Source organism: Myiozetetes cayanensis, unplaced genomic scaffold (genome assembly GCF_022539395.1).
Source record: "Myiozetetes cayanensis isolate MyiCay16 unplaced genomic scaffold, myiCay2020 scf5-8, whole genome shotgun sequence".
Lineage (NCBI taxonomy): Eukaryota > Metazoa > Chordata > Aves > Passeriformes > Tyrannidae > Myiozetetes > Myiozetetes cayanensis.
Window position 1 is genome coordinate 99,167,076 of NW_026087742.1, and position 27,862 is coordinate 99,194,937.

A 27,862-nucleotide genomic window follows, 5' to 3' on the forward strand; every position below is an offset into this window, starting at 1 on the left:
CTGCCTCTCTTACACAGACCAATTGTGTGCCTCACTCCACCCCGTTATCTCTTGGTAGGGCAAACACAACTGACCAAAAGTAGAGAGTGACAGAAATGGAACCAAACAGCCTGTAAAGATGGATGAGTACACACAGAGGCACATCCACCTGCTTGTGTTTAAGCCTTGTGCATGTCATGGGCAGGTGGGCATTAGAAAGCTGCACCTAGAAGAGACACAGCCTGCAAGGCTACCCAGCTTCCATACCTTCATATATATTGTTCAGATGTAGTCTATCAAAATAATAAGCCTTCTGTAAAGTTGCCTTCTGTAAAGCTTCAAACCTGTCAGATGCTTTTTATTAGAGTAGCAAAAATCACTCCACACACTGTCCCCTATAATGATGTGTCCTCTTAAGTTTCTCTTCTGCTAAACAGATCTCTAACCAGACAGGACCACATCAGGCTTCTGTCCCACCCTCCCATTCCCTTCATTAAAACATTTTTCCATATAATGTTGCTTTAGAGACAAACTTCTGCCAGATGAGTATCAGTCTGGAAGAAAAACTTCCTGCGTTATTATAAACCTTTGAAAAAGAATTCAAATGTCTGGGCTACGGTAATTTGATAAGTTGTATCTTGGCCAGTGGGCTCCTGGTCCTCAAAAAAAATCGAAGATTAGCAGACATAACACTTCAAGCTGTGCTATGTGAAACAGGATCCAAATACTACTATGTTAAGACTAAAAAATGGAATCACTCAAATTCCTAAACAGTAAAAGCAGACAATTCCTACAGTCTTTATTTGCATCATTTTAAGTTTTCTCAGTTCACTGAGTACAGACATTGTTTCTTGCAAGTATGGTCAAGGCAGGCACATATCAAAGGAGTAAATGTCTGACTTAAGATGGGTTTGATATTCCCATCCCTCCTATTACTACTTGACAACTGTATGGAATTGAATGACAGTGAGCATCGCTGACAGACAGTGTAAAAGAAACAAAGGCCAAAGAAACACATGCTGTCCTTGCCAGATTCCATCCCAAAGCCCATCCAAACCCAAAACTGGCAGCTTGTTCTTTCAGCAGCACAACCTGACTGAGGCACAGTTCCGTGCCATGTCAGAGCACAGTCCAGGTACTCACAGCTTAAGGGGAATAATGGGCCAGTATTTGGGCTGCTTTTTGTCACAGCACCTATCAAAGATGAGCTGCATGGCAGCCTCCATTGCCTGGATTTTGGCAGCATCAGCACCGTACAGTTTCTTCATTTCCGCCATTCGCCTCTCCCCAGGTCTTTCCCTAGGCGGCTCCACAGAACGCTCCATCCTCCTGTGAAGGTCTTGATCAGCCTCCACGTATGGGTCCTCAGCTTCCAGCTGCTGCTGCCTCCCTAGACAATCAAACCATAAGAGATGTAAATTACTGAGCTATCTGAGCTATCAACCAATCATGCTTCAGTTTAGCTTTTAAAAATATTCATATTTTTGCTGGGTCTTAAAAGGCCAAAATTCACATGTTCCAGGGTGCAGCTGTGCTCATTTTGCATAAAGACAAATTCCTACTAAATATCATGATAAAGCCAGGGTGGAAGAAGAGGGAAAAAAGGAAGAAGGTCCTGGAATTGAATCCTAAAATTGTAGAAAACCTCTGTATTATTACTAGTAAGCAAAAATTAGCGCCATTTCTTCTCAACATACACATGCCGCGAAAAAAACAAAAAAACCCAAACAATCAAAACCCAAAACACAATCCTCCTCCCCCTACAAAGAAAACACAGAAACAACCCAACCAAAAAAATCCCAATCCATTCTCACAAACAAAAAAGCCCCAAACAAACTGGAGAGTTGTTTCCAAAGTAATGACTTAGCAGCTGAGAAAGGAAACAATGCAACAGGACAATGCAACTTCAGCTGAACCATAGCCAAGAGAAAATGTAATCAGTTGCTACTCTATGAAAATGAACAAATCGGTCTGTCATGTCTGCCATTAAGTGCATTCAATGAAACAGTTGTAAGCACTGTGTTTACTAAACTATCCAACCTCATCCACTTCTCAAGGCTCACAAAGTTCACAGCTGGCAGCCTTACTCTGTTGCTTTGAAGACAAACAAAACATCACCAATATAAATCCATGCATCAGGTCTGTTAAAAGAGGATTTAAAACAATTCACAGAGGCAAAACACTTGGATCAATCTGTCAACAAAAATTCTCTTTGGTAAGCCCAACTTGGAACTTGATTTCGCATGTCCAAACTTACCTCTGCTTCCTGGGTGCTGCTTTGATGAAACAAATAATGCTCTGTGCAGTTAAAACAGTGAAGTTCTATACAAAACTCTCCTCTTATTGGGACATTTCTACAAGATGTAGAAAATCACCTGGCAGCTGAACTCCTTTGCCTACAAATAACTGTCCTCAAAACTGCATAAGAGACACAGTTCACTACTAATGACAGCATTGGGGTTTTTAAAATATCAAAAAGGACAGTGTTCACAGGTCAGAATGCATTAGACACACACAGGACATGCTTCTCAGTATTTGCTGCCATGTACCTCTTCCCTCTCTCCCCTCAAGGCAAAGATTTAGCTTCCACAACACACATGACATCTGCAAACCCCAACCCAAAGTTAAGTATCCTGACAGATCTGTGTCAAACATCTGCAGTTTATTTTTATACTGGTGATGCCTCAGATTGTTTTGATATTTTAATTTCTTTTGGTAGATTTTAGAAGTAGTTGTACAGTGAATGTAGATTTTAACGTAGTTGTATTATACCTCTTACCCTGCAGCATAATGTTTACACATACCCAACCCTATTACTCCATTCCATATTCCCCTAAATTCCATTAGTGTGTTTAGTCTCCTTTTCAAGGTAGAATTGTAGAAAAACACCTTAAAATCTGCACCAGAAGATATAAACATAGACGCAACAATCTTCAAGCCTGGAGCTTTGGAACAGCTCTAAGGACTGCATGTGCTGCAAAGAAGATGAAGATGAGGAAGAGGGGGTCCCCCAAACACCCCAAGACTCAATTCCCAAAGGGGCATGTTGCGGGGTAGAACCGGGGAATGGACGAACGGGGACTGGATGGAAATCATTATAAAATTGTAACACCTGAGTTGAAAGGCGGGCACATGGGTTTGTATTCCTGGAGCCTGGAGGCTCATTAAAACTTCTGCTCCCTTATCTTATCTCCTACCTAATTGGCCTAGAGTCTTTTTTCCTCCTCAGTCTTTTAGGCAACACTGGAAAAGTACTGTACAGAGCAGCCAACTGCCTGTCAGCCTTCCTAAAGGAATTATCCCCCATACCTCATTCACATAAAATAGGTATTTTAAAGAATATAATCACAAACTTCAATTTTGGCATCTGTTTGTCTGACAGGGACACAGAAAGCTTTTGTCCTGTCATCTGAAACACCATTAACAGTTTTGTGCTGTTCGACAAAGGACAGGAGGCTTTGAGGAGTTACTAGCAATCTACTCCAGAAAGCCGTTTCTGTGACTTTGCTTTATGGGCACACCCTGAATTGGCTGCACTGCCAGAATTCACATGGAAACATACATTAGAGTCCATATGTGTTTTTGGAAGAGTCAGATTTATTTGGTGTCAGGCCATTTTAACCACAAGGTCTGAACTAAAGGAGGAGCTAACACTGCCTACAGAAGGCTCAGCACTCTGAGGACAAGGTATAGCACCCAGGCTGTGACTACACAGATCACTTGAGTCCCACCGAAATCGATTTCCTGGGACACCAATGTCTCTCCACAGCAAACTTCTGGCAAGGCAATGAACTGAACCCGTATTTGTTAACTCTCTTGGGCCACAAAGATAATTCCTTGTACTTCTGTATTGCCCATGGAAATTCTTTATTCTTTAGTTCCATAGCTGCATGCTAGACAGCTGCTTCCTCACTTGCTTGCCATAGAATGCTCTCTGATAGCTCATTGAACACACTAATGCTTTATTATTAAGAAAAATTAATTTCCCTGGAGATAGATAATGAATTCTTCTGTTTGGAAATTAAATGGGTCTGTAGCAGAAGCTTTATGATGGATGAGTGGATTACAGTTTAGGGTGCATCAATCTCCATTTTGTAGCACTGAGTAGTTCATAAATCTGCAGATGCTAGTAGTAACAATCAAAATAATAATACCAATTTAAATTCCATTCTCAAAATTACCTGTTGGACATCTGGAACATATGTTTTACTTTACACTAATTAGATGTACTGCCCCTAACTTTCTAACCTGACTTCTGCTATTTCACAGCTACTGGTTAAAAAAAGTCCCAGAGTGATTGCATTACAGAGCCTCAGACATATAAATCAGGCCTACAGAGTCCAGGCAGAAGCTTGGGACAGAAACGGGCTACAGAGACCCACAGTTTTTTGCACCAAAGGCTGAATTTAAGCATAGAACATGACAGCTGTTGCTGGTAATATTACTGCAGCTGTGTGGAATATGTTGCAGTTTCAAATCTGTTATTTGAGGAGAGATACTACTGCGACAAAATCCACAGTCACAGAAAGAATCATAGAATGGTTTGGGTTGAAAGGGATTAGCTTAAAGATCATGTAGTTCCAATACCCTGCCATAGGAAGGGATACCTGCCATTAGACCAGGTTGCTCAGAGCCTCATCCAACCTGGCCTTGAGCACTTCCAGGGATGGGGCATCCACAACCTCTCCAGGCAACCTGTCCCAGTGTCCCACCACCTCACAGTTGGCAGCACTATTTGCTCCCAAGGACAGTAAAGAAGTAATGAAACCTAATGCTGCCTTTCCAAAAGCAGTATTTCCAGACAAACATAGATATAAGGAACAGATAACAGCAGAGAAAGTATTGCCCTGTTGAGATGAACACTAAACTTTCTTTGGTGGGGCAGTGGCTGGGAAGTAGAACTGCTCTCATTTGCAGCAGTCTGGGTTCTTTCCATTACCTCAGAGTTTACTTTAAAAACAATACAAGGCAGAGCAACTTGAGCTAAATGTGCAATTACCTCTTCATCAAAAAGAGGACAACAGGCACCTGAAAATGGAAAACACAAAATTATAAACTGTCTATAGGCCTGAGCCCATAGAAGCAACCAGAATTTATCTGAAGTAAGCACCAAATACTCATCCATGAAGCAGGTAGCAAGGTTTATCCAAACACTAATTCTCGGCCTGCAGCAATGAAGTCCCCAGCTCATCCTCAGATCAGTTTCACATTCCAAATTCACAAGTCATTGTGCTGCCAAGTTATAGACATGAAACAAGTAATTTTTACACAGTTCTAAGTAGTTCCTCCTTCCAGTTCACACAGACTAAAATAAATACGCTTTCTTTTACAGCATTCAGCTTCAACTACTGGCAAGCTTTCCCCAATCAGGGAACAGTATCTTGCAAATGCTCATAAGGCAGGAAAACAGTTGCAGTGGTAGTTGGTTCCTGCACAAAGAAAAAGCACTGCTGACATTTTCCCAATTAGTCAGTTCCATTTCTTTTCAAAGATGCTCTTTCTCTCTCTTGAAGCTCTTTTCAAAACTTATTCCTACCAAGTCCAGCTCTGCTGGGAAGTCATCATTACCCGGCCAAAGGCAGTTGGGACACCTTTTTCCAGACACAGTAAATATAATTTGTTAACCATGAAGGAAAAAAGTTGAGATCTGTTGTGGTTTAGCCCCAGCCAGCCATCAAGCCCCCCACAGCTGCTTGCTCATTCCTCCACCAGTGGGATCAGGGGGAGAATCAGATGGGTAAAAGCTGGAAAACTCGTCGGTTGAGATAAAGACAGTTTAATAGGGAAAGCAAAAGCCATGCACACAAGCAAAGCAAAACCAAGGAATTAATTCAGTGCTTCCCATAGTTGGGTAGGTGTTCAGCCATCTTCAGGAGAGCAGGGCCCCACTGTGTGTAACAGTAACTTGGGAAGACAAATGCCATCACTCCAAACATCTCCTCCTTTCTCCTTCTTCCCCACAGGTTTATATACTGAGTATGATGTCATATGGTCTGGAATATTCCACTGGTCAGTTCAGGTCACCTGTCCTGTCTGTGTCTTCTCCCAGACTCCATGCACCCCCAACCTCCTTGCCAGTGTGGCAGCACAGAAAGCAGAAGAGGCCTGGTGACTGTGTAAGCCCTGCTCAGCAATTACAAAACCATCTTTATATTATCAACCCTGTGTTCAGCACAAATCCAAAACACAGTCCCATACCAGCCACTGTGAAGAAAGTTCACTCTACCCTAGCCAAAACCAGCATATCTACCTAACCAATACTGCATCCTCAGTGATTCCAGGCCTTCCAAAAGAAAGCTTTGGGTTATTGTTTCCCCTCCAACTCTTCTCCCACTTTTTATGGATGACTTTCAATCTAGTGTTTATGAGCTGAAAATGAAAGTGAACAAATACAGACAACTACCTCTATCCCCAGGGTCTGCCAGAAGCAGGATGAACAGTAACTAGTATATTAACTATTCACTGCATTTGGGCCTTCATATGCACACAAACAACTTTATATACTTTCAGCAAGACAATGACCTAAGCCCTTCAAGGCATAACCTATTTTCCCCAAAGGCCCTTAGAAACTCAGATGTCTTGTTTCTCTCATTTTATAAACAGGAACATGTCACACACTTGCCATAAGTTTGATCCACTTCACTTTCCTTTCTTTGTAATATCCTTTGAGAAGCTTAAGCAGTAATAAAAAAAATTAGCTCTCCAGAATTTATCCTTTTCTTATTAAAAGAAAAAACAAACAAAACAAAACAAGGAAAAAAACAACCTCAAAACCAAAATCCAAATAAATTCCCTGATTTAGAAAAAAGTCTCCATGGAGAGACTTTGCAACATTAAAAGGAGATAGAAGTAGAGAGGGTAATTATCTATGTCGGATTTTTAATGAAAGATTCATACCCAGCATTGTGTGGTTTCTCATGCCATTTTTAGCTCTCAGTATTTATACATCCAACCCTTAGCTGACTGCAGCCAGTGATCATATGCAATCTGAACACGTTTCTTCTACAGCCAGCCTTCCCCCAGGTCCCTCAGTGCTCACACTCTGCTGCTGCCCCACACAATGGTACCTACAGTAAGAGATTTGCTCCTCCTAAGTGTCATATGCCTTTACTGACTTTCAATTTCTTGCTTAGTTAGCATATGATTCTTCAAGGAAATACTGCACTTTACCCAGTCCCACTGTGTTTTTTTCTTCTCCATGATTTCAGACTGACCTATACCCCTTCACATATCTTTGCTTACTTCAAGTGATGAATTATTTTGTTACTGCTGCGTGTGCACTTTCTGAGGTTTTCATCTTAAATGCTACCTGAGCTATCTTGAGCAGCCCACACTAACAGAGTTAAAAACATTACCCATTTCTACTGATTAAAAACTCCTAGTTCTCTCTTTGAATGCCACTTCCCACGAGCCTATCTGCTGTGTTAAGTGTTCTGCCCACACAGGATTCTCACAAAATGCCAGCTTCTTCATCTTCCTAGAAAAGCTAAATACCTTTACCACAAACCTAAGAGTTTTCCTGAGGTGATAGAATCAGGCCCTTTTATTGTGCCCATACTTGCAGGAATCAGGCATACCATGGGGAAAACCAAAATCTTTGCCTAAAGGAATTTCAGCAAAATAAGGATTTAAATCTGAGGATTTGTAAACAGGATATTCAAAGAATTTAATTTCTGCAGAGCTCCACAGAGCTCTGGATTTCCAAAGGGTTGACATCTCAAGTACTACTCTTCACCAAGTGCAAAGATTTGCAGGACAGAAGTTTCCATCAGTGGGAGCCTGCAAGATACAAACAATTGTGACTCACCCCCACATGTGTAAAGATAAATATTCTTGGTTGCCGAAAACAGCATGGTCTTGCTTACTGGAGGGTTACCTTGGAACACTAAGTAACTTACAGAAATTGTGGAAACATACTGAAAAAAGAAAATTAAGATTTTATAGCAGAATGAACAGCTTCATTCTAGCTATAAGTTGGTTTGGGGACAATAGACTTCTATTTAAACTTATTCTTAAATTTAAAACTTTGTGCTTGCAAAAAATTGATGAAAGGATTCCCCATGATACCATGTAACCTTCCCCTTCCCATTTTTAACAGAAGTCTGATCTCCAAAGACAGCTAGGCCGTATATTGCTATGCCAGCAGTATGATCTACTCAGAAAAATCAAGTGCTGTAGCTGGCTTGAAAAAACTGATTTGGAATAAAAATTACTTCCAGTGTGAGTAATTGCCTGCAATGTTAAGCTTTCAACAGAGTCACAACCACCATAAAGATGCTGAAGGTATTCAAGCCCCAAGTATCTACACTGACAAAGCTTCCATCTGCTAGTTGAGGAGGGAATAAGTTAAAAGAAACTGAATATTTCACCACATGTATCTACAAGCAATGCAATATTCTCAAGAAAAAAGAAAATTTTCTGTTACAGGCTTTGAAGTAAGAGCAGATGTGATTCCTTGGCAAGCTTGTGGCAGTTCGAAACCGTGGTTCCATGGACGTTTTTCTTTCCTCAGCTAGAAAACCAGCTTATGCAATTTCTGCTTCCCTCCTTCTCCCTTAACTCCATGCATGCATGTTCCAGCTCCCAGGCCCCTCAAGGACGATGTTACAACTGTGTAAGGGGCCACAGAATGAATCCTGAAAAAAAAACCAAAACAACCCAACCACCCCCAAAAAAACAACCAACCAAAACCAAACAAAAACCAACTAACCAACCAAATAAACACCACCACCCCCCTCCCCGAAAACCCCAAACCCAACCCCAGCAAGCTATATTTAGTTCTGGTATAGCTCAGTGTCCTGGCAACACCAGAGCAGGAGCAAACATCTAAGAAGAAAAATTGCTTATCCTGGCTTTGGCACTGAACTTGAAGCACAGCCCAACTGAAACCTATTGGTAAGAGCAGGAAATAGTTTCAGGTGAGAGACTGCACTCTCTCTGACAGACTCAGTTGCAACAGGCTGTCTAAGCAGACAGCAAACAGATTTTACAAATCTGAAGTACTACAATACCTTCTCTTTCACTGTAATCCAACTTTTCTACACATTTTGAAGAGGACAGTTCTGTAGAAACAGGACAAAATTACTTACCAAGACAGCGAGTGAAGAAAATTACCTTTGAAATAAAAATAAGCAGAAAGGAAGGAAGGAAGCTTAGAGCCAAGGTGTTCCATCTTAAGGTTTGCTACTGGGTGGTATGTATCATTCTTAAGTTAATTAAGCACAGGCCTCACTGTAATTAATCTGTCCTACCTGAATGTTTTAAAGAATTAATTACCTCACATTATTTTGTTATTTGGGTTAAGTAACTGGCAGAAATTTTGACAGCTAACAGGACAATAAGGAGGACGATTTCTGTTTTAGAAATAGGATTAAAACCTGAGAAGGATTATTGTGTGGTCTCCAAAACAAACTGCCAACAGTCCTACATGGAAACAATATATGCCCTCATGTCCATGTTTACACTAGCACCAGGCTACAATGGTTACTGCCCAGCCAAGCATGAAATCACCTTTTATTTTCTTCTATTACCTTCATAATGAAACCCTTAAAAAGGGATATCCTTATCCCAACCAGAAAATGAACTGAAACAATTAAACCCTATGAACATGAAGCTAGTCCAGTGGAACCTCAAGTGAAAGCCTGCTCTAGAAATTCGAATGCTCTTAACGTAATTCATAATCAGGCATTTGCTCATCTAGGATACAAAACACACCGGTGAACCCAGTGTAATCAGGGGTCTGTATCATACCAGAGGCACCAACCAAGGTGTCCAGACTGTGCTGGTGCCATCTGACAGAATTAAACTGCTGTGAAGTTGCTGACCAACCACTGCTTAAAAATTAGTAGAGGATCAGGCACTGGCAGCTGCCTCTAGTAAGGATCAAGTCTACAGCAATAAGACTAAATACAGACCAGCTGACTCTGCACTCCCATCCCCCAAAACAACTCCAATCTGTCACTGATGGCAACAATGCTGATGCCAGACAAAGACAACACTGCTAGAGTAAACAGAAGGATTACTTAAATCTATATATAACTGTATCTACACATACATGTATGGTACAGTCAGAGGAGCTTGAACAAGGAAATGTTCAAATTTAAAAGTGCCTCTTTAAAAGCAAACCAGAACACTGAAGAAATATGAGTTTCACAATAATTTTTTTTGTGTACTTTGAATAGAAATTAAGCATATGCACTTGGAAGAATGTGTTTCACGATGCACAGAGTGCTAGACAGCTAAATTATACTGAGTTTGGTGTTCTCAGGAAAAAAGAAAGGAAGCAGCCTGTGTCAGTCTTCTAAATCAAACTCACACATTTGAACTTCACACTGAAATTTCTTTCTTGACTCCAGCCACAGACTACAGTGCTGAAGTGAAGTTTGGTTTATTGTCTGATATGAGGAAGCTATGTTATCAGAAACATTTGAAAAACGTTTTTTTTTTGAGAGTAATGCGTAGCCATGTTGCTGATTTTCTGGAGGGAAGTATACTCAGGTTATGAACTGACCTTTCAGTTAACTGGCACGTCCATAATTTAGTATTACCACAGACATGCAGAATTAAATAACAAGGTCTGATCCAGAGAAAATTAATTTCAGCAAGTAAATACGCATTTTCTCCATGCTGCCAGTAAACTGCGTGCGCTGCATTTGGAAAGAGACATCTGGAAAGAGGGTCAAACTAAAGGAATCAGTTAAGCATATCACAACTTGTGAAAGAAAGGGCTGAGAGGTAGATTCGGAAACTATGACCTTTTCCATTTCTCATTGCTCATTTCAGCACTCTAGTAAGCTAAATACTTAAATAGATGAGGGTAACTGCTATGCCCAGTGTTAAAAACACAACAAAAAACATCGGGAAAATATGCCAGAGGAAATCTACAGATGTCTGCGTATTTTACCTTCTGCAAATGGAAAATGTTTGACTTCAGAAGTAATTCTGGGTTGGGTTGCTGGAGTAGAAGTCAGCACTGTCTGCTTTCAAAGAGGCAGCTGGCATCCCACCCTTCAGAAAGTTAAGCTGTACTTCTTAGCACTCAGGAGCTCCATGTGTCCTGTCACTTCAATGGGATAATTCACACATGAAGCAAGTGTTTCAGTGACTTGATGAAGAGAAGACTTTATACAAGGAGAGCCACCAGACTGGAAGCCCATCTAGCCTGACAGCCTGTTCAGGACAGAGGTCAGTACCTAATGCCAAGGGAAGAAAACAAAAGCAGGGAATGCAACTCCCTACACACCACTAAAATTACCTAGGGAGAAATGGAGAGATCAGAAAAAGGCAGATACTTCTTCCTGCACTCCTCCAAACCCAGCCAGCTGCTCTGCAATCTACCACCTCAACACCTCCTCCATCAACATGTCACACATGATGCAGTCTTCAAAGTCTGGACTCTTCCACATTTGTCAGCCTCCCTCCCACCCTACTAGTGGCCAAAAATCCCAATGCAATGATAACTGATGAATTTTAAAGTGAATCTTCCAACCCTCTGCTCAGCAACCACATCAGAAATTGCAGACCTCCTTGAAATGAAGGTGCTCTGCAAGGCTTGTGCGTTGGTTTGTTAGTTAGTTGAACAACTATAAATTGCTGAGGCCCAGCATATTCTTTGGAGACCTACATTCCTTGGCAAAGTTTCTCCAATTTCTGTGAATACAGAGCTGACTTTTAGAGCAACAAGCACTTCAGCAACTACAAATGAAATTAAACCCAGGAGATTCTTATCCAGCTAAATGTTAACAATAACATTCAATAGTGTAATACCCGCGTTATTTATTTCAGTACAAATATTCCTTTAACATTTAGCCTTCACTTACATTACCTCCATGATTTCAGTGTACCAGAGCAGTGTTATGACAACTTCAGACACATGTCCTTCAAAATATCAGGAGGAAATTCTGATATCCACATAAACAGCTTTGGGTACTTTGGAGGCCAGCAACAATTGTAACACTGATGAACTGAGTATTTCATAGGGCTGCAGCACAACTGTGTCTCGGTATGTTGCCATGTCAACCTTCTCTATTTTCCTGAGTGACAAAGAAGTGCTATCACCTCAGTATTACACATCTAAATAAAAAGAAAATGGACACAAATTCATAGAGCAGGATGTGCTTTACATTCCTTGGAACAGGCTTCACAGTAGATCATATCACAAGGTAGCACAGAGCTCAACTCAGCCCCTGAAAAGACAAGAGAGACAATGCTCCCTCGAACCTTTGGGTTTAACATGTATCATCCTTTGGGTATAAACAACTAGCTTGCTTCTTCTGGAAGGCATGGTTGGAAGAGAAAGATTATTATTTTGGATATTAGTTTCTAAAATTTCACATATGTTGAAAGCTTTTGTGGATCTAGCCCCATGCAATGATGGAAGCCTGTACAGGCCACTCAATTCTCAGATGAGTGGCGTTAACAGCCTCTGCCTGTCTCTCTCACTTGATTTTGAATATGAGAAGAAATGAGATTTGAAAAGACCCAGGTAGACAGAAGTCTCCAAACTTTCAGTTTCTGCCATCACAGCACCCACATTTCCCTAATGATGAGGAATGTGAATTCCATCTGGATGCTTCTTATAATACTGAGGCGCAGTAAGAGAAGTTGAAAACCAAACGCTGCCTCTGAAGTCTTGGAATTAACAACACTCTATTAAAATTAGCAGGGATAAATTATGTGCCTCCAAGCAAATCTGTACAAGAGGCTTGCTTTATAACAGAGAGATCTTAAATGTGTAACGCTTGAGGTATTTTGCTGCCATGCTCTGTTGTAGCTCCTGAACAGATTTAGTAGACAATGAACTCAGAAAGCAGCCATCATTATTACATCCATTTCTACCTTGGTCTCTGACATTCACTTTTCTCAATTACTCCAATGTGGAACACCCTGAAATTTTAAACACTCTTTCTACAGCAACAGTTCCCCCAGGTAGACAGCAAAACAAGTTGTGTTAATTCACAGCCCACATTGTCACTGTCCACTTACGAGGTTGAAAGTATTACACTAAAGGCAGATGAATTCAGATTTATCAGCAGAAAACTGAGACAGAGCCCTGTCCTAAGAAAAATCATTTAGAGATACAGAAATGCTGCATGTGGCACCCAGATGGAACCAGTAATTGAGGAATTTTAGGGAAAAAGGAAAGGTGCATCAACTGTGAAGACAGACTGCCCTAGTTGAGTGATTAGCACAGAGATACTTTTATGCCACTTTTCTCTAGAGCTGTGTCTGTCAGCATGGTCTCACCTGCTCTTTTCCACAGCAGCTGCAGCTGCTTTCACAGGCTCCCCTACAGGGACAAAGAATGAAGGGGAGACCAGAGGAGCCACTCAGAGCAGCTGCAGATGCTAATGGAATAAGCAAGCAGGCAGACCTGCCTTCAAAAGATTACCAGGACTGGTTCCGAGTGTAAGTAGTGTCTGCATCTTCCCACACTAAACTGTTCTCAAATGAAGCAATCTTCCAAAACAGCATTCTGAAAGCTATTTTTGTTCTTACAATAAGACTGGGAAGGATTCATTCTTCCACAAGTGGCCTCTCAGCCCTGGGGCCCGCCTGTTTATTCTTTGCCAAAACTTTGCAGGGACCAGGTATGTCACAGCAATACCCTCACACTCTGGAAACCCCACAGACACAAAACAGGCACTGACACTCTGCTTAACTCATCTAAAACTGCACGTATTTTCTTTGTAAACAGAAAGTTCCAAGGGTTAATGCATCAGAACAAGCCACTGACCTGTTGCCAGGAGATCCTTCTGCGACCAGCCACTATGAGGAAACAGTTATCAAAAGCAGCTATAGCACACGGATGGTGAGGGATACAGCAGATGAGAGCAGCAATGACCTGTCTCTGTTCTGCACATCTTATTCCCATATCCTCAAGACAAGGAATATCCTTCCAGTCAGAAGGAATTTTACCACAACACTGATTTAGCAAGAACAGCAACAGTTCAAGTTTACCAGACTTCTCCTACTGAAATGAAAAACTTTGGGATAATAGCCCTCTAGGAGACAGGGTAGCTCCAATCCTGTATTTGTTCAGCAAAGATGTCAACAAGATGTGTTCTGGGCACAGGAATGGCATGTTAAGGTCTGTAAAGAACAATTCTCTCAGATCATACTGTTCATCCTTCTGACACTTGCGGCTTTTGCTTACTTCCTGCTGAGGTACTCAAATGCCTTATAAAGATGAATAAATTGAACCTCTCAAGAAGTCATCTAACATATGTACCAGCTCACTATAATAACAGGAACACAGCAGAAAGACAAATAACAGGTGACAATTTCACACACAAATTCCTGAAGAGTAATACCTTCATATTAGGACAGCATTCTTCATTTCCATCAAATGTAAGAGGAAGTAAAGGCACTTGACATCTTGGCATTCCTCTTAAAGCAATGTCTACACTACAGTTACATTGAACCACAAGAGCTTCTCTTCCCACACTCCTAGCATTAACCTGCTTTAACTCGAATACCATTACTCCACAGCATGCTTAGGGAGAACTGAGATCAAGTACAGCCACTGGCAGACAGGGAAGTGGCATTCCAGGCCCAAGCTCTACCCAATGGTCCACACTGCACACACGGGAGAATGGTCCACAGCATCCCCAGATTCCACCTAGGAGCTGAAACCTGCAGCATCCCTTAGCAGCAAAACAAGATGCCTGGCCTTGTACTGGTTGTCAACACTGTCAGTTTCAGTCTGAGGCACATAAAAATAAGAAAGACTTTACATATAATTTCCAGGTATACACATAAACTCCCATGCAACTCTCCGGAGCACGCAGCAGAGGATATCCACTTGTCACTGCACTTGGTCCAATGGCACAAAAGTGCAGTCTCCTCAAGCTTTATAGTGTCTTTCTTCCTCTACTTCCTCCAGCAGCAGGTCCACCCGTACAGCACAATGTCCACTTGTTGCTGTTGGCTTGATAGGAAAGATGCAGGGTCACACAGCAGAGTTATACGTTCTCCTAAGCCCAAATTCTGTCTCTAGCATAAGATCCAAGGACATCTTCTTGACTATCATATATTGTAAGAATGGCTGTGTTCCCAAATTGATACTCTTAGTACAAAGAAAACCTTGTCTATCATGAAATGGATATAAAACTGTGCCCAACTGTTGCTCTCCAGCTGCAGTTCAGACCCTTTAATTTTGCAAGTACAGATAGGTTTTTAATATTAAAGCAGCGAAAACTGTGGCACTTTTCCTTGTTTCTCTAGTAAGGAAGCACATTCTCAGCCGTTGGCTTCCAGTACCAAATAACACAGCCTCTACGTTGGACACAGTGTGTGCACTTGAGAAGATTCTGCTGCTACACAATAAAATGTTCAATCATCAAGATCAGAGATGTGGTAAAAAAAGGAGCGACTTTCATATTTCTTCTTCAATTCACATTAAAACGTGTTTCAAAAGCATCTCTTAAGCACCCACACACATTGCAGAGAGCACTCTTATTTCACAGGCATTTGTCAGAAGCTTCAGCAACTCAACTTCTAAAGATTGTGGTGAAAGTTCATGCCAAACAGGGTTTTTGGTTGTCAAAAAGTTTGTCAGCCAAGGCTGATAAAGCCAAGGAAGTTGATCAGATATTTGTAAGTTCACCATCCATAATACTTGGACAGCTTAGGGCAGGGAGGAAGAAACAGAAATGCTGGAGACCAGGAATCTGTAGTTCAAGAATCTGAGCTACAGTCTGATGGAGAAAAAGACAAAACAGGGCAAAACATTTTCCAAAAGCAAAGGAAAGGAAAGAAGGAAAACATACTTGCAAACCCCCTGAATCAAAGTCTTTTTTCCAAAGCCGCACATGGGCCTTAAACAAAACCAAAAGCTTCACGGATCTGGTACAATTCAAACAAATTTCAAAACACAGAAAATTAAATTACTCCCTCTTCACAAAAGAGGCAGTGGTAACTATGAATTTTGAGAAAAAGAAACCTGAGGGAAAAAAACTTACAAACTGCAGTTTCGAAAGAAACATCTTCATTCACCATTTCCTTTCGTTTTTTTAAAAAAATGTTTTCCATTTAGTATGAAAATTTTAAGTTGAGACAACAATATTTTTGGGAAAAGCTGGAGGGTATGTGTGGGCAATAGAAACAGGAGCTTTAAAGGAAAAAACTATTCAGAGCATTAACAAATGACAGACTATTATCCTTCAGTAATGAACTGACATGACGGTGCTTTCCCTTCCTTTTCTTTGTTTTTAAATAAAGGACACTGTCTTGTTTCCTGTTAACTACTACAGAATGGTTCTCAATGTACTCACAATGCTGTACTCACCCAATTACAGTGTTTTCTCTTTTATGTAAAAGGGAACAAAGAAAAACTACATGAGGACAAACTACATGTTGCAAAGCTAAATTTAAAAGTGTAATAAATATGTGCAATTAGAAAATTTACAGAATTGTTAGGCTTGTGAAGCTTCCTTTCTTGGTCTCTACCCTTTTAATTCTTGCAAATATAAAAGGCAATTTAGTGCATTCTGTCCTTTATATCCTGGATGTCTGGAGAATTTGGTACCCTACCTAGGTTCAGCTGGCATGGTAACCCAGGATAACAACTTCATGCTCTCCAACAGCCAGAAGGAAGACTTTTAAATGCAACTAAAGATATCCCCAAGGAGCATAGTCTATTAGAATCCCCAGTTAAAGAAAGAACCAGAACAACAGACTAGCCTGACAAGAAAACCCTCTAAAAAAGGAGAATCACTATATAATTATGATTGTGCATGAAGACACAGCTGAAGAGGAAAGGAATTAAAATTGTCTGTAACGGATTTTAACCAAATGCACTATATACCTAGATAAGTTTGTAGTGCATTAATATGTCTGAATTCATACAGCCTCAGCAAAACTTTGTTTGCAATTAATTCTGGGCATTCCAGGAACATGTAACTTGACTGCAACACCACATGAATTTAAAGACTAGTAAGAATTTGACATGAATTCAAAGACAAAAAAAAAGATTGTTTTAAAAGAGGTTGCTTGTGAACTGTATCACTGCGGAAGTGTTAAATCATGCAGCAAGTTTGCCAATTTCAAAGCCCTTACCTTGCAAGTCAGCCAATCACTGCAAATGCCCATTGTGAAAACAAAACAAAGCAATTGCTTACTAAAGTAAGGAATCTGCTTGTTCTTCAAGTTCGTGGCGTTTACCAAAAAATGAAATGAACCTGAAGTTTTCTTCTTTGGTTAGTCTGACACAATGGCTTTCTTATCTTTGAAACTCCTCTCTCTGCAGTTAGCATTAAGGCTTGTATGTCACTATCCAGGCACAAGAACTAGAGAAACATACAATCTCTAAGGCTGGAAAACACCTCCAAGATCTTCGAGTCATCTCATTCCCACCTACATCTCAGGCTTATATAAGTTTTTTAAAGTTAAAGCTTGCAAGATCTTATCCTCTGATGCTTGTGATTACATTCACTTCCATCAGGCTCTAGATCAGGCATTGTTACTGAAGAGTTGGACATCAGCTGGTATTCATTTTAGTCTACTCGATTATCCTTCTACATGGTGATGAGATTTGGATCATGTGTGGGAACCAACTATATCTTACTTGGAAAATCCAGACTCTCACTATGCATGTCCAAAACACCTGCATTAACGCTGTGTAGTATTTCCTAATTTTGCAGGGCTTGAAAAGCACCAGACTAACAGAACTTATCCTTCACAAAGATTAGTATCCCCTCCCTTATGTGCCAACTTCCATTCTCTTATTTGTCCCATTGCTGCTTTTTACCCATGTAAGTTGCAGATAACCACGTATCAAACTCTTGCAAACTCTTCTTTTACTGGAAGAGCAAGCTGGGTGTCTTTTCTCAAGTGAATATCAAAGTGCAGGGGTCAAAGGCTGTGAATTCCACCTGGAGTCCCTTATTTATGCCAGAGGAAGAAAACATGAGGCACAGCCTTTCCCCTTAATGTTCCCTAACAGTTGGCTTATACTTCAACTAATCATCCAGATCTCTGTTGGTATTCCACTTTGACATACCCAAACATTTCCATTCTCCTTAAAGAATATGTAGAACTCACGATTACAAATGCCTCTTTCAGACATGGAGGCCTAAATTTCAGGCATTACTGAGATTTATAGTGCCCAAGTTTCTCTGCAAATCTGCTCCTAAATTAGAGGAGGCAGCCCAGGACATGCAGTTTGGGATTAAGAGGAAAAGGCATTAAGGAGAAAATACTTAAGTAACCACAGATTTCTTTTGTGGATGCATTGTCCCCATCTCTCAAACATCAATACAGAATGACAACTGTTCTTGCACACAGTATGAAAGATACAACATGATAGCATCATTATGGATCATAGCTCAATGAACCTCTAAATTTAATTTTGTTCATAAACAGCAACCAGAAAAATTAGTAGAACTATCTCTTGAAGTACAGTAGTACTGCCTTCAACTCCACACAAGCTCACTTTCACACCATCAGGGAAACAATGACTCTCCCCTGCTCCTTGCTGCTTATGTTTTTGAGAAACTTCAACAGAATAAAAAATTTATTCTATTTTCCTTTTCCCTCACGATGCACAAAAAATTATTTCTGAACAAGATCAAAATGTATTTTTAATTACTCACAAAATTAGCATTTAGATGGCACCATTCAACCAAGACTTCTGTGGCACTTCTAAATTTCAATTAAATCGAGTACTTGTTTACTTTTTCCTGCTTTGAGGAATTACAGACAATTACTTAGTACTATCCTCTCTTTGCCAGGGAGGCTACTGAAGAAACTGAGGCGTGCAGTAGCTAAAGACCAGAGCCCACTTAAATTTGCATGAAGATCTGCAACAGTGACACTGAGGTGAATGGAGTTACACTTATCCAGAACTAGGTTGCTCCATAGCACACAGCAGAGACCTAATCATTCCAAACGGCTCCAAGTACTGCTGTGGTGGAAGGAACAGCAGTAAAATCTGTATTCTGAGTCACAAACCTCTTCCCAATTCACCTGCTCATCACAAAGAACCAAATCATATTTTTAGCAAGAGCAGCCAGCAAGGGGTCAGGAAGAGATTAAATAGCTATACCAAGGTCATACAGGATATTTGCAACAGAGAACATCTCTGAGCCCAGATTTCCCAATTCCCAGTATATCACTTTAATCACTCACATACCTTTAAACACCACAAACCTATAACAATCAAAATAAATCCAAAGAAAATGTTCTGCATTTTCAGAAGCAGCCCAGCATCTTAAAGCATCATGTACCTCATCAAAGGAATGTTTCAACAGAGAACACCAAGCTGATTATGCAAAAGCATGATGAGAAAGGGATTCATGTCAGGCACTACAATGGAGTTTCTTAACTCACTTTCCTCTGCTAACCAGATCAACTGAGCATCATACTGATGAGAAAGAAGTGTGAAGTTAGCCTGCAGTTGTTTCAACTCACTGGATACCCCCTGATCAAAGAACTTAAAACCATTTCTGTCTTTCCCTCCCAATCACTGCCTTTATTATACCTTTTCAGAACATTTTCTCTTTCAGAGAAAGCTCTACTAAGCATTCATTCTAGGCATTTACTACTGGAGTCATGTGTGAAGTTATTTTCATCATGCTGCTTTCTTAAAAGAGCAAAATAAATTTGCCTGTAACATCTGTATATGAGTAAAGTGCCAATAAAGTGCAGTATAATCCTTTATTTCTTTTAAGGATTTCACAGAAAAAAGATGACCAATACCTCTGAGGATCAAAACCTGAGAAAAATCTTAAGCCTTTGGCTTACAATCCCTGCTAAAGGACTTGGGTTCAGATCAAGATGTGAAACAAAACTTGTGGTACAGTACAGAATGAAGAGGATGCAGGGGGAAAAGAAAAGGGTCATGAAATTTTACTGTCGGGTTAGCCAAAGAATAACAAACAAAATGGCTGCTCCACATTATAAAATACACTGAGGCTTACTCTCGGGTTCAGTGATGTAATAAAGCATTTCCTGTGGGTTCTCCTCTCAGAAATATAGCATGTTAACTAGATTTAACCATAAAAATACTGGTGTTTTTTCTTCAATGCTGAAGACTTACTGTCTTCTGAACAAAAGTGTTATTCTCCTCTTTGCAGTCGTAATTCTCCCTCTCTCCCTCACCAAAAAACTCCCAAACATTTTCACAGATTTATTTCTAATAAATGGTACTGAAACACAGCCATCAGTTTTGCCTACTTCATTCTGCTTGGCATGCTTACTTGCAGTGCCTATTTCTGTGAATTCTTGCAAAGTTGAAGCCATCCAGCACTCTATGTTATGGCCATCAGATACCAGAAAACACAGAACAAGGATGGACTTACGCAGCTCTTCCCGGTGTCTCTCTGTCTCTGCAAAAAACTGGCGAAGCTCCTCTGTGATCTCCATGTTACTCAAGTCATATTCTATCTCCCCTTCAGACTCGGAGTCTTCTTCCATTTCGGAGTCCCTTTCAGCATCCTCCTCCATTTCAGAGTCTTCTTCAGCATCCTGCCTCCCTTGGTGGGCACCTGTGCACTGCTGAGCTCCCCCATGGTACGGAGCTCTGCCATGCGGTTGATACCGGGCAGAATAGTTTTGGGTATGTAGGAGATCATTCCCATCCCAGTCTGAGTAGTGGCTACTTGGAGAAGCTGCAGGAGGATGCCATGGTAGGTGATAAAAGGACTCAATGGCTTTCCTGTAGGCTTTCTGGTGCCTCCGCATCCAGCGCATGGCTAAGTCATAGTGCTTCCAGTATCTCGTGTACACCTTCTGAGAATACCACGGTTCGGTGTCCTCCTGTGGCCAAAACATGGGGGAGAGGGAAAGACCACAAAAAAATTACAACCCTCTCTTTATTTTTTAATAAAGAGCCACAAACAGAGAGAGAGAGAGTAAACAAATGATAATTAAGGGAGAAACACTGTAAATGCACACACAATTCTGCCTTTTAATTACCAGTCATCCTTTATCTATGATAAAACATGCAGATTTGAAAAACGGTAACACAGTGCACGTGCATTACTTCCTACACTTCATTACTCCTACAAGAGATTGTTTTGGCATCTACACAACTACCAGTGAAGAACTAGTAATAGAGGAGCTGTAGTATCCAGAACGTATTTTCCAAGTGTTCATGCTACTACTGTGGGAATCAGTTCTTTTTACGGAATGTGCTGTGTGGATATATTCCACAATTCCTTAGCCCCTCGCATGAGTTGTAAGAACTGAATCATTCCAAGGTGTAGGTATTACAACCCACACCTGATTTCCAAATCCGCAGACAGAAAACACAGGAGATTAAAATTCCTCCATATTAAACAAAGGCATTCATTTTATCCAGTAACATATTTCCTGCCTCTGCCTGCCAAAGTTTCTCAGAAAAGGTCAAATGGCAATTCAGACAATTCATATATCCATCATGGCCTCGATCAAAAACAAGACTGTATTTGGCCAAATGCAAGCTGCCAGTAAATCTCCCTTTTGTACTCATCAGCAACCAAAACATGAAAAGAGGTAATAAAGTGTCACTGATAAAGTACGGAGAAAAACAGTTCCACAGAATGAAACATACTGTAACACACCTTCTCCTGTCTTCCAGCAAATGTTAGTTTTCCTGAAAAAAACAGTTTTATGCTGTTCAGATTTCACTTCACCAGCAAGCACAAAGCTCCACATTCCCTCTAGCCTTAAGCTCCCCTCATACAAGCCATTTCATCTCCCTTCTCTATCCTACTCTCAAAAAGTGCAATAATAGAGGATCTTAAAAGAAAGCCATAAAGTAAACTAAACAGCAAATCTTTTTTTTCCTTCCTACTCACGTCTTAATTTCCACAGAAAATCTTTTATCTGGGCTAAAATGGAAAGCCTGTACTTCAAATTGGAAAACTTTAATTAAGCCCTGATTTGGCAAGTACTCAAAACTATGGCAAGATTAACTGAGGTTTTCAGAGATGAATGTGACATTTACAGTCCTTTATTAAGTGGGTTTTTTTTTAAAGGGCATACGAGACAAAAATCTTTAAGTCTGTTTTCTTGATCAGTGCCATTCTGTAGTCTTAAAATAATAATTCTTTGGGAAAAAAAATCCCAAAGCAAAACAGAAAACACAAACCCAAGAAATACTTTCCATTTAACGCTAACACTATCAAGAGAGATTAACTTAGTTTACTTACATTTGTTTTCACTTTCTGGTTCTCAGGTAATAATGCAAATACTAGTGAATTTGGAATAATAATTGTAACTCCCATGCGGCCACATTTCTGCAAAATTGAGCCCATTATCCCAAAAGAGATCTATAAATGCTATCTCTTTTTAAGGTCATTGCTAAGTACTCTCAGAAACAAAATACCTTCAGCTAACAGGGTACATAGAGAAAAACCACCACAACAAACTTAAATTCCTTAAGATATTTCTGATCAAAAAATTACAACCTATTTGAGACAACTTATCTTTCCTGAAAAGTAAGAATTCATGGAATTGAAACTTCACTGTTAGTCTCCTCTTGGTCTAACATTACTCTGCTATCCCAGACCATGCAGTTTAGATTATTTATTCCCAAAATGAGTGGGTACAAGAAAAGCATCTGCCTTCCATATGGAATTTCTTCACTCTTATTCATCCAACTACCTAAAAGCTAGGATGAACTATGTTTTAATTAGTTTCCCTTTGCTTAAGAATGTCACACTGACTCCTCATCCTTCAGTAGACAGATGAGAATGTCCTGTTATCAAATCTAACACATTCACAGGTTACTTTTAAAACATTTTGTCTTTTTTTTTTTATTTTAAATATTAAAATACTTTAAAATCCAGTTTTGAAATACCATGAAGCTTGACAAAAGCAGGTATCTCCTACATTCTATATACCTCCAAAGAAGACAATAAATTCTTTTAAAGCTCAAAAATTTTCTCCAGTTCTTTTACAATGTTTCTAAAAATGGCATTGATGACTTTACTGAAAGCTCTGGAATCCAGCTGGTTGACTTGTCTAGCTGACTAGTTCCAGTTGTTAATTTAGGGGAAAGGAAGACAAAAAGCCAGTTCATTTAGACAGAACTGTGATCCTGGTGCTCATCCAGCTACTTTTTGTGGGTTTTTTTGTTGAAAGTGACCCTTGAAAACCCTCTTACATTTGCATTTTAAAAATACATCTGTTAAAAAAGAAATTACAGAAATGTTTTGCACTGGGGTGGAAAAGGGAAAGGAATACTTTTAGTCTAACTTAGTTCTGTGTCTGTGCTTTTTCAGCTGTGGAATAAATGGAAATAAGAGATTTCCTCAAGGAAACAAAAGCTATAAATCTAAGGCAAATGATCAGAGTCCTCTGTTATTTTCCCCTTATGTCTCTGGAGTCTTCCAAGGAGTAGACAAATCACTCATTGTTGTAATCTGAATTCTATTTTCAAAGCAATTTAGCTACTTTCACGTCTGATTTTTAAATGTCTGCATTCACAGTTCAATAAGTGTTTATATGCATTTTGTATATAAAATGTGACTAAGCTATCACATAGAAACCCATAAAGACCTCTTACCATCTCTTGTAGAGTTTGTCCTGGTGATGATCAAGTTGAACTAGAAAAGAAAACAGTAGCTTTTAAATTCGTAATATAGGTATTAAGATTGCCATAGGCACTGAATATAGTTTTGTTATGTTTGAGTCCTATGGCCTACAACTATTAAACTTACCTTCTCTGTTGTGGCTAGTTGAAGTCTCTTATTTATATATTTTGATTAACATCAGTAAAAATCCCATTCCTTAAAATTACCCACTACTGTAAGGAAAGGTAAAAGAGAACCTTCTAAACAATGCAGCCTAAAACACTAGGACTGAACACTTTTCCATTACCTTTTTCTTTTCTACTTTTCTCCCACACTTCATGCTTCTACAACCTTTATTTTCCAAATTAATACCAAACAAAAATTATATACTTGAAGGAAACACACTATTCTCCCTTTTTCACGGTGTCTGCACAGGGACTTGTATAAAAGAAGCAATTGACATTAAATGTTTCAACCTATCTTCACTCCACTCAAGCAATAGATTTCTGTTTAAACCTGTGGTGCACTTATAACTTCATACACTTCCTTATAACTTCCTTATAACTTCATACATTCCCTTATCTCACATTCAGCCCCTGATCCTGCCTCCCATAAAGAGAACACAAGTCAATTCAGGTTACAGCCACCTTTTTTAAACGTGAGGAAAAGGAGAGAAGCAACTAGATGAGGGGAAAAAAAGGGGGAGGAAAGAGGGAGAGCATGACATCCATAACCATCAGGCAGGATTTTTAATTACCAACATTTTCACTGTGATTTACCAGTATGAATCACTGAGAAACATTCTGGATCCCCTCCCTATTTGGCAATTATTTTATTATTTTAAGACATTAGCTGCTTCATCCACATATTTCTCCTGATATTTCTCTCACCCTCAACTTGAACTTTGGTAGGTGAGTGCCAGTGAAAGGTAAAAGAAACTCAATACATTAAACTACCTATTGCTACCCCTAAGAAATGGTCAAATACTATTCCCAGAAACACTGGAATACAGCCAAGACAGCACTTAAAACTGCTGTAGATTTATAAGAGCATAAAACTAGGATTTTTCAAAATGATTATGAATACAGTACATACACCAGTTGTGTTCGGCCTCATATGTAACAACACTGATTAAAGAGCGGGTTTTTGCCTCACGCAGCCAGACTGTGTGAAAGGAGAATGGGATGGGCTATATCCAAACAAAATGCAAATCATGCAGCAACCAAAAAGGCAAATTACTGTCCTTTCCAAAGCCCACATTAATCTCCAACTCATAAATCCCCAGTAACACCAACCTATCTACAAGAAGCTCTACATACATGAGCAGTTGCACTGCAATTGATGGGACAACTCACGCCAGCAAAGGTTGAAGATCCAGTCAATCTGATTCAGGCAACCAAAGCATGTGAATTCACTTTATTCTCTCCTGCCTGCTTGGAGGAAGAAGGAAACCTAGCACTGAGGTCATCGCAAAACACTTTGATTACTTATAACACTTGAAACCCACACATGCATAAAAGATTCCTGTGCCATCCCTCTTTGTGCATTTCAAACATCTCACTTCTAACAATAACCCTCTTCAAAACTTTTATCTCCACTCTCTCATGATGTACACATATACTTTTTGTCTCTTTCCCACACACATCTGGATGCTGTAAAGGTTGCCATAATGTCTTTTTCTCATACTTAGAAACCTAAGCCCATGTAGCCAATTCTTTCATTTTCCATTTCAGAAAAAGTACGTGTTTAACTTTCACGTTCACTCTAATTCCTACATGACAAAAAATTCTTTGAAATAGCTTCAGCATAAACAGAAATCAGGTTCAAGCTTAATGTAACTACAATTTTTAAAGCAGTAAGTGGTGAAGTCTGATATTATTAATATTATTAATACCCAACATGTACATATGCTTTCTGAAAAGGAAGGAGGGGGAAAACCCTGGTAAAAATATCCAGCTATATTAGTTTACCAAATAGGAAAAACCTGTTTTGCCAAACACAGAAACTTTAATTATTGTCATAAATAATTTATGAAACATTAGACTACAAATATAAAGCAGAGAAAAACAATGCTGCAAGCCTGGACACTAAATTAAAGAATGAGTTTGTTTTATTTTCAGCTGAATTACTCTTCCAAAACAAACTACATAAAATAAGAAACATGACAAGCAGCAGAAAATAAATGTGATACGTCTACTTCTATAACTTCCACTTTTAAAAATAAAATATTGAAGCAATTGAACATATGAAACTCACCAGCAAATGTGGAATTTAAAATGAGAAAGAGATTTGTCTGCCTATGCCACTCACTAATGATGGCATTTTTTAATTAATATTATTTATGTCCTTTTCACATTTTTAAAGTATTTCTTCACTGATAATTAATCAGGGATTCACTCCCTTTCATCAAAACATGCCTGTCCCCTTGCCAGCTTGAGGCAGGTGAGCATCAGTGAAAATAAACAAATCTGATCAAAGCAATGACAGCATTTAATTCCCTCGGAGTCAACAGAAATTGAGACCATGACTGTCATATCGTGAGACACAACCATGACACACTGGGGTTTATAACTTGGTAAATAAGTCCCGCTCTGGGACTACTGGTGTGCTGGATCTAGCGCTGCCATGTGGTCTGGAGGTGACAGGGACAGTTCACAGCCCAGTGTGGGATTAGTGAGGGTTCAACTATTCCAACACTGATCAATGAAAGATTAATTAATTAACCTGTTGCATGGTGTTATGATAAGCTGGCATTAAATTCAGCAGGTTTAGAAAAAACACATTTACACAAAGCTTTCCTGAAAACACCAACTATGTTTGAATCAGAAATGCCTCAAACAAGAGACAGCTGATCACCCCCTCAGCCCACTGCTGCTTTTGTCCCTGCTATGAGACCTGTCTTGTGTCAGGCCAGAGCTGTCCCTAACTCAGCATCCAGCTTCTGGCAGTAAGAGATGCTCAGTAAAGCATGACACTTGAATATGCACACAGGAATTACTTTTTCAGGCACGTTCCTCCTAACTTCAGCAAAATGTGAGCATCCGCCCATAAACACCTATTTAATTTCATACTTCTGATGCTTACTCTTGGTGCAGAATTACTACCAGAAGAGGGAAATGTCTGAAAAGCAGTTTGACATCCTGTGCTTCAGATTAATACTGTGCATTGCTAGTCTATGACGTTAACTTTAATACCAAAGCGCCCTAGTTACAGCCACAGAGAAATATAAGCCTGTAACTGCCAAGACAGTTGGTAGCAAAAGTTATATCCCTTAAAAAAAAGAGGTAGAAATTCCCAACACTATACACCGCATACTTGTTTGGAAATGGTTGTAAATCCAAGACTTGTCCAACACTTACAGTACAGTTACAGCTCCTCATCCCAACAGGAGTGCTATGAAGACCCACCTATCACTAGAATGTTCACATCAGTGGTGCCACATCAGGGTCCTTACAACAACAGTAGCAATTCCTGTGGATGGGACACAAATTACACATAAAGCAAAGTAATGTTTTTAGACTTTAGTGTATTTAGTATGGCTCTTTTGGCCTGAGCAGAGGCTGAGACAGTGTTATCATCGGTGGCTACCCAAAAGAGGGTCTTTATTCTCTGAGCTCCAGGACATAAACCCAAAAGCTATTTGGGCCAAAACTCAGAGGCCAAAAGCAAAGTGCTAAAGCTGTACAATTATCAGTAGTCCCAGTAAGCTTATGTTTCGTGTATGGCTGGTAAGTTTAGTCATAAATGAGGAAAAGGATGAAACTTCACCACTACTCCTTTTGAAAGCATAGTTCATTTCCTGGTGGCACACAGGTCATGCCCCGACTCTGGCCACTGACTCTAAGGCTCACAGAAGCGATGGGCAGCTCTCGCCTCTGCAAACAGGGCAAACAATTATACCCGAGGGGTGGCAGGAGCACAGGCCTTGTGCCTCGGCGCCCCCCGTGCCTTGAGCCCCGGCTGCCCCCCCGGCCCCAGCGCTCTCGCCCGAGCGCTCTCACCGCCGCCTCGGGCCCGGGGACGACGTGCTGCAGAGAAAAGGAATGGAAAAGCCCCCACGCCCGTACAGGTGCCACAGCCACCGCACGGTGCCACAGCCAGCGCCTGGTGCCACAGCCAGCGCATGGTCCCACAGCCAGCGCCTGGTGCCACAGCCAGCGCATGGTGCCACAGCCAGCGCATGGTGCCACAGCCAGCGCCGCTCCGCCCCGCTAGGCGACCTCACACCTCCCCACCGAGCCCTTGGCTCTCCCGCTCCTGCCGCCACACCTCCGCCGTCCCCGCACCCACCCGGGCAGCCTGAGGCTCTGGCGGGCGAAGGGAGCCGAGCGGTGCCGCCTCCAGCGCTCCCTCCCTCCCTCCGTTCCGGCGGGGCCGAGCGGCGC

The 27,862-nt window shown here is 40.5% G+C and overlaps 1 protein-coding gene across 7 annotated transcripts; it reads right to left on the minus strand.

Moving 5' to 3' along the window:
* Positions 1 to 742: 742 nt before the first annotated feature.
* GEMIN8 (gem nuclear organelle associated protein 8) lies at positions 743 to 27,862 on the minus strand. 7 transcript variants are annotated; one of them, XM_050331974.1, is made up of 6 exons: positions 27,768 to 27,852; positions 26,885 to 26,948; positions 23,471 to 23,510; positions 21,522 to 21,553; positions 20,280 to 20,736; positions 743 to 1,369 (listed from the first exon to the last, which is right to left on the minus strand). In XM_050331974.1, exons 5-6 carry the CDS (start codon positions 20,668 to 20,670, stop codon positions 1,119 to 1,121), a joined length of 642 nt encoding a protein of 213 aa, XP_050187931.1. In that variant the 5' UTR covers positions 20,671 to 20,736; positions 21,522 to 21,553; positions 23,471 to 23,510; positions 26,885 to 26,948; positions 27,768 to 27,852; the 3' UTR covers positions 743 to 1,118. The 7 variants fall into 7 exon arrangements, with proteins under 7 accessions (XP_050187931.1, XP_050187927.1, XP_050187929.1 ...); XM_050331970.1 differs by lacking the exon at positions 21,522 to 21,553 and adding an exon at positions 24,833 to 24,907; XM_050331972.1 differs by lacking the exon at positions 21,522 to 21,553 and adding an exon at positions 24,797 to 24,907.

Bases quoted from the DNA above. Each gene is read 5' to 3' on its own strand.
- GEMIN8 (XM_050331967.1), bottom strand. From the start codon at position 26,857: ATGAGGAGCTGTAACTGTACT. The intron at 20,737-21,521 runs GTGTGTTACAGT...TTTTGGCCACAG, and splicing joins TTGCTGGAAGACAGGAGAAG to GAGGACACCGAACCGTGGTA. The intron at 1,370-20,279 runs GTAAGTCCATCC...TTGATTGTCTAG, and splicing joins GAGACACCGGGAAGAGCTGC to GGAGGCAGCAGCAGCTGGAA.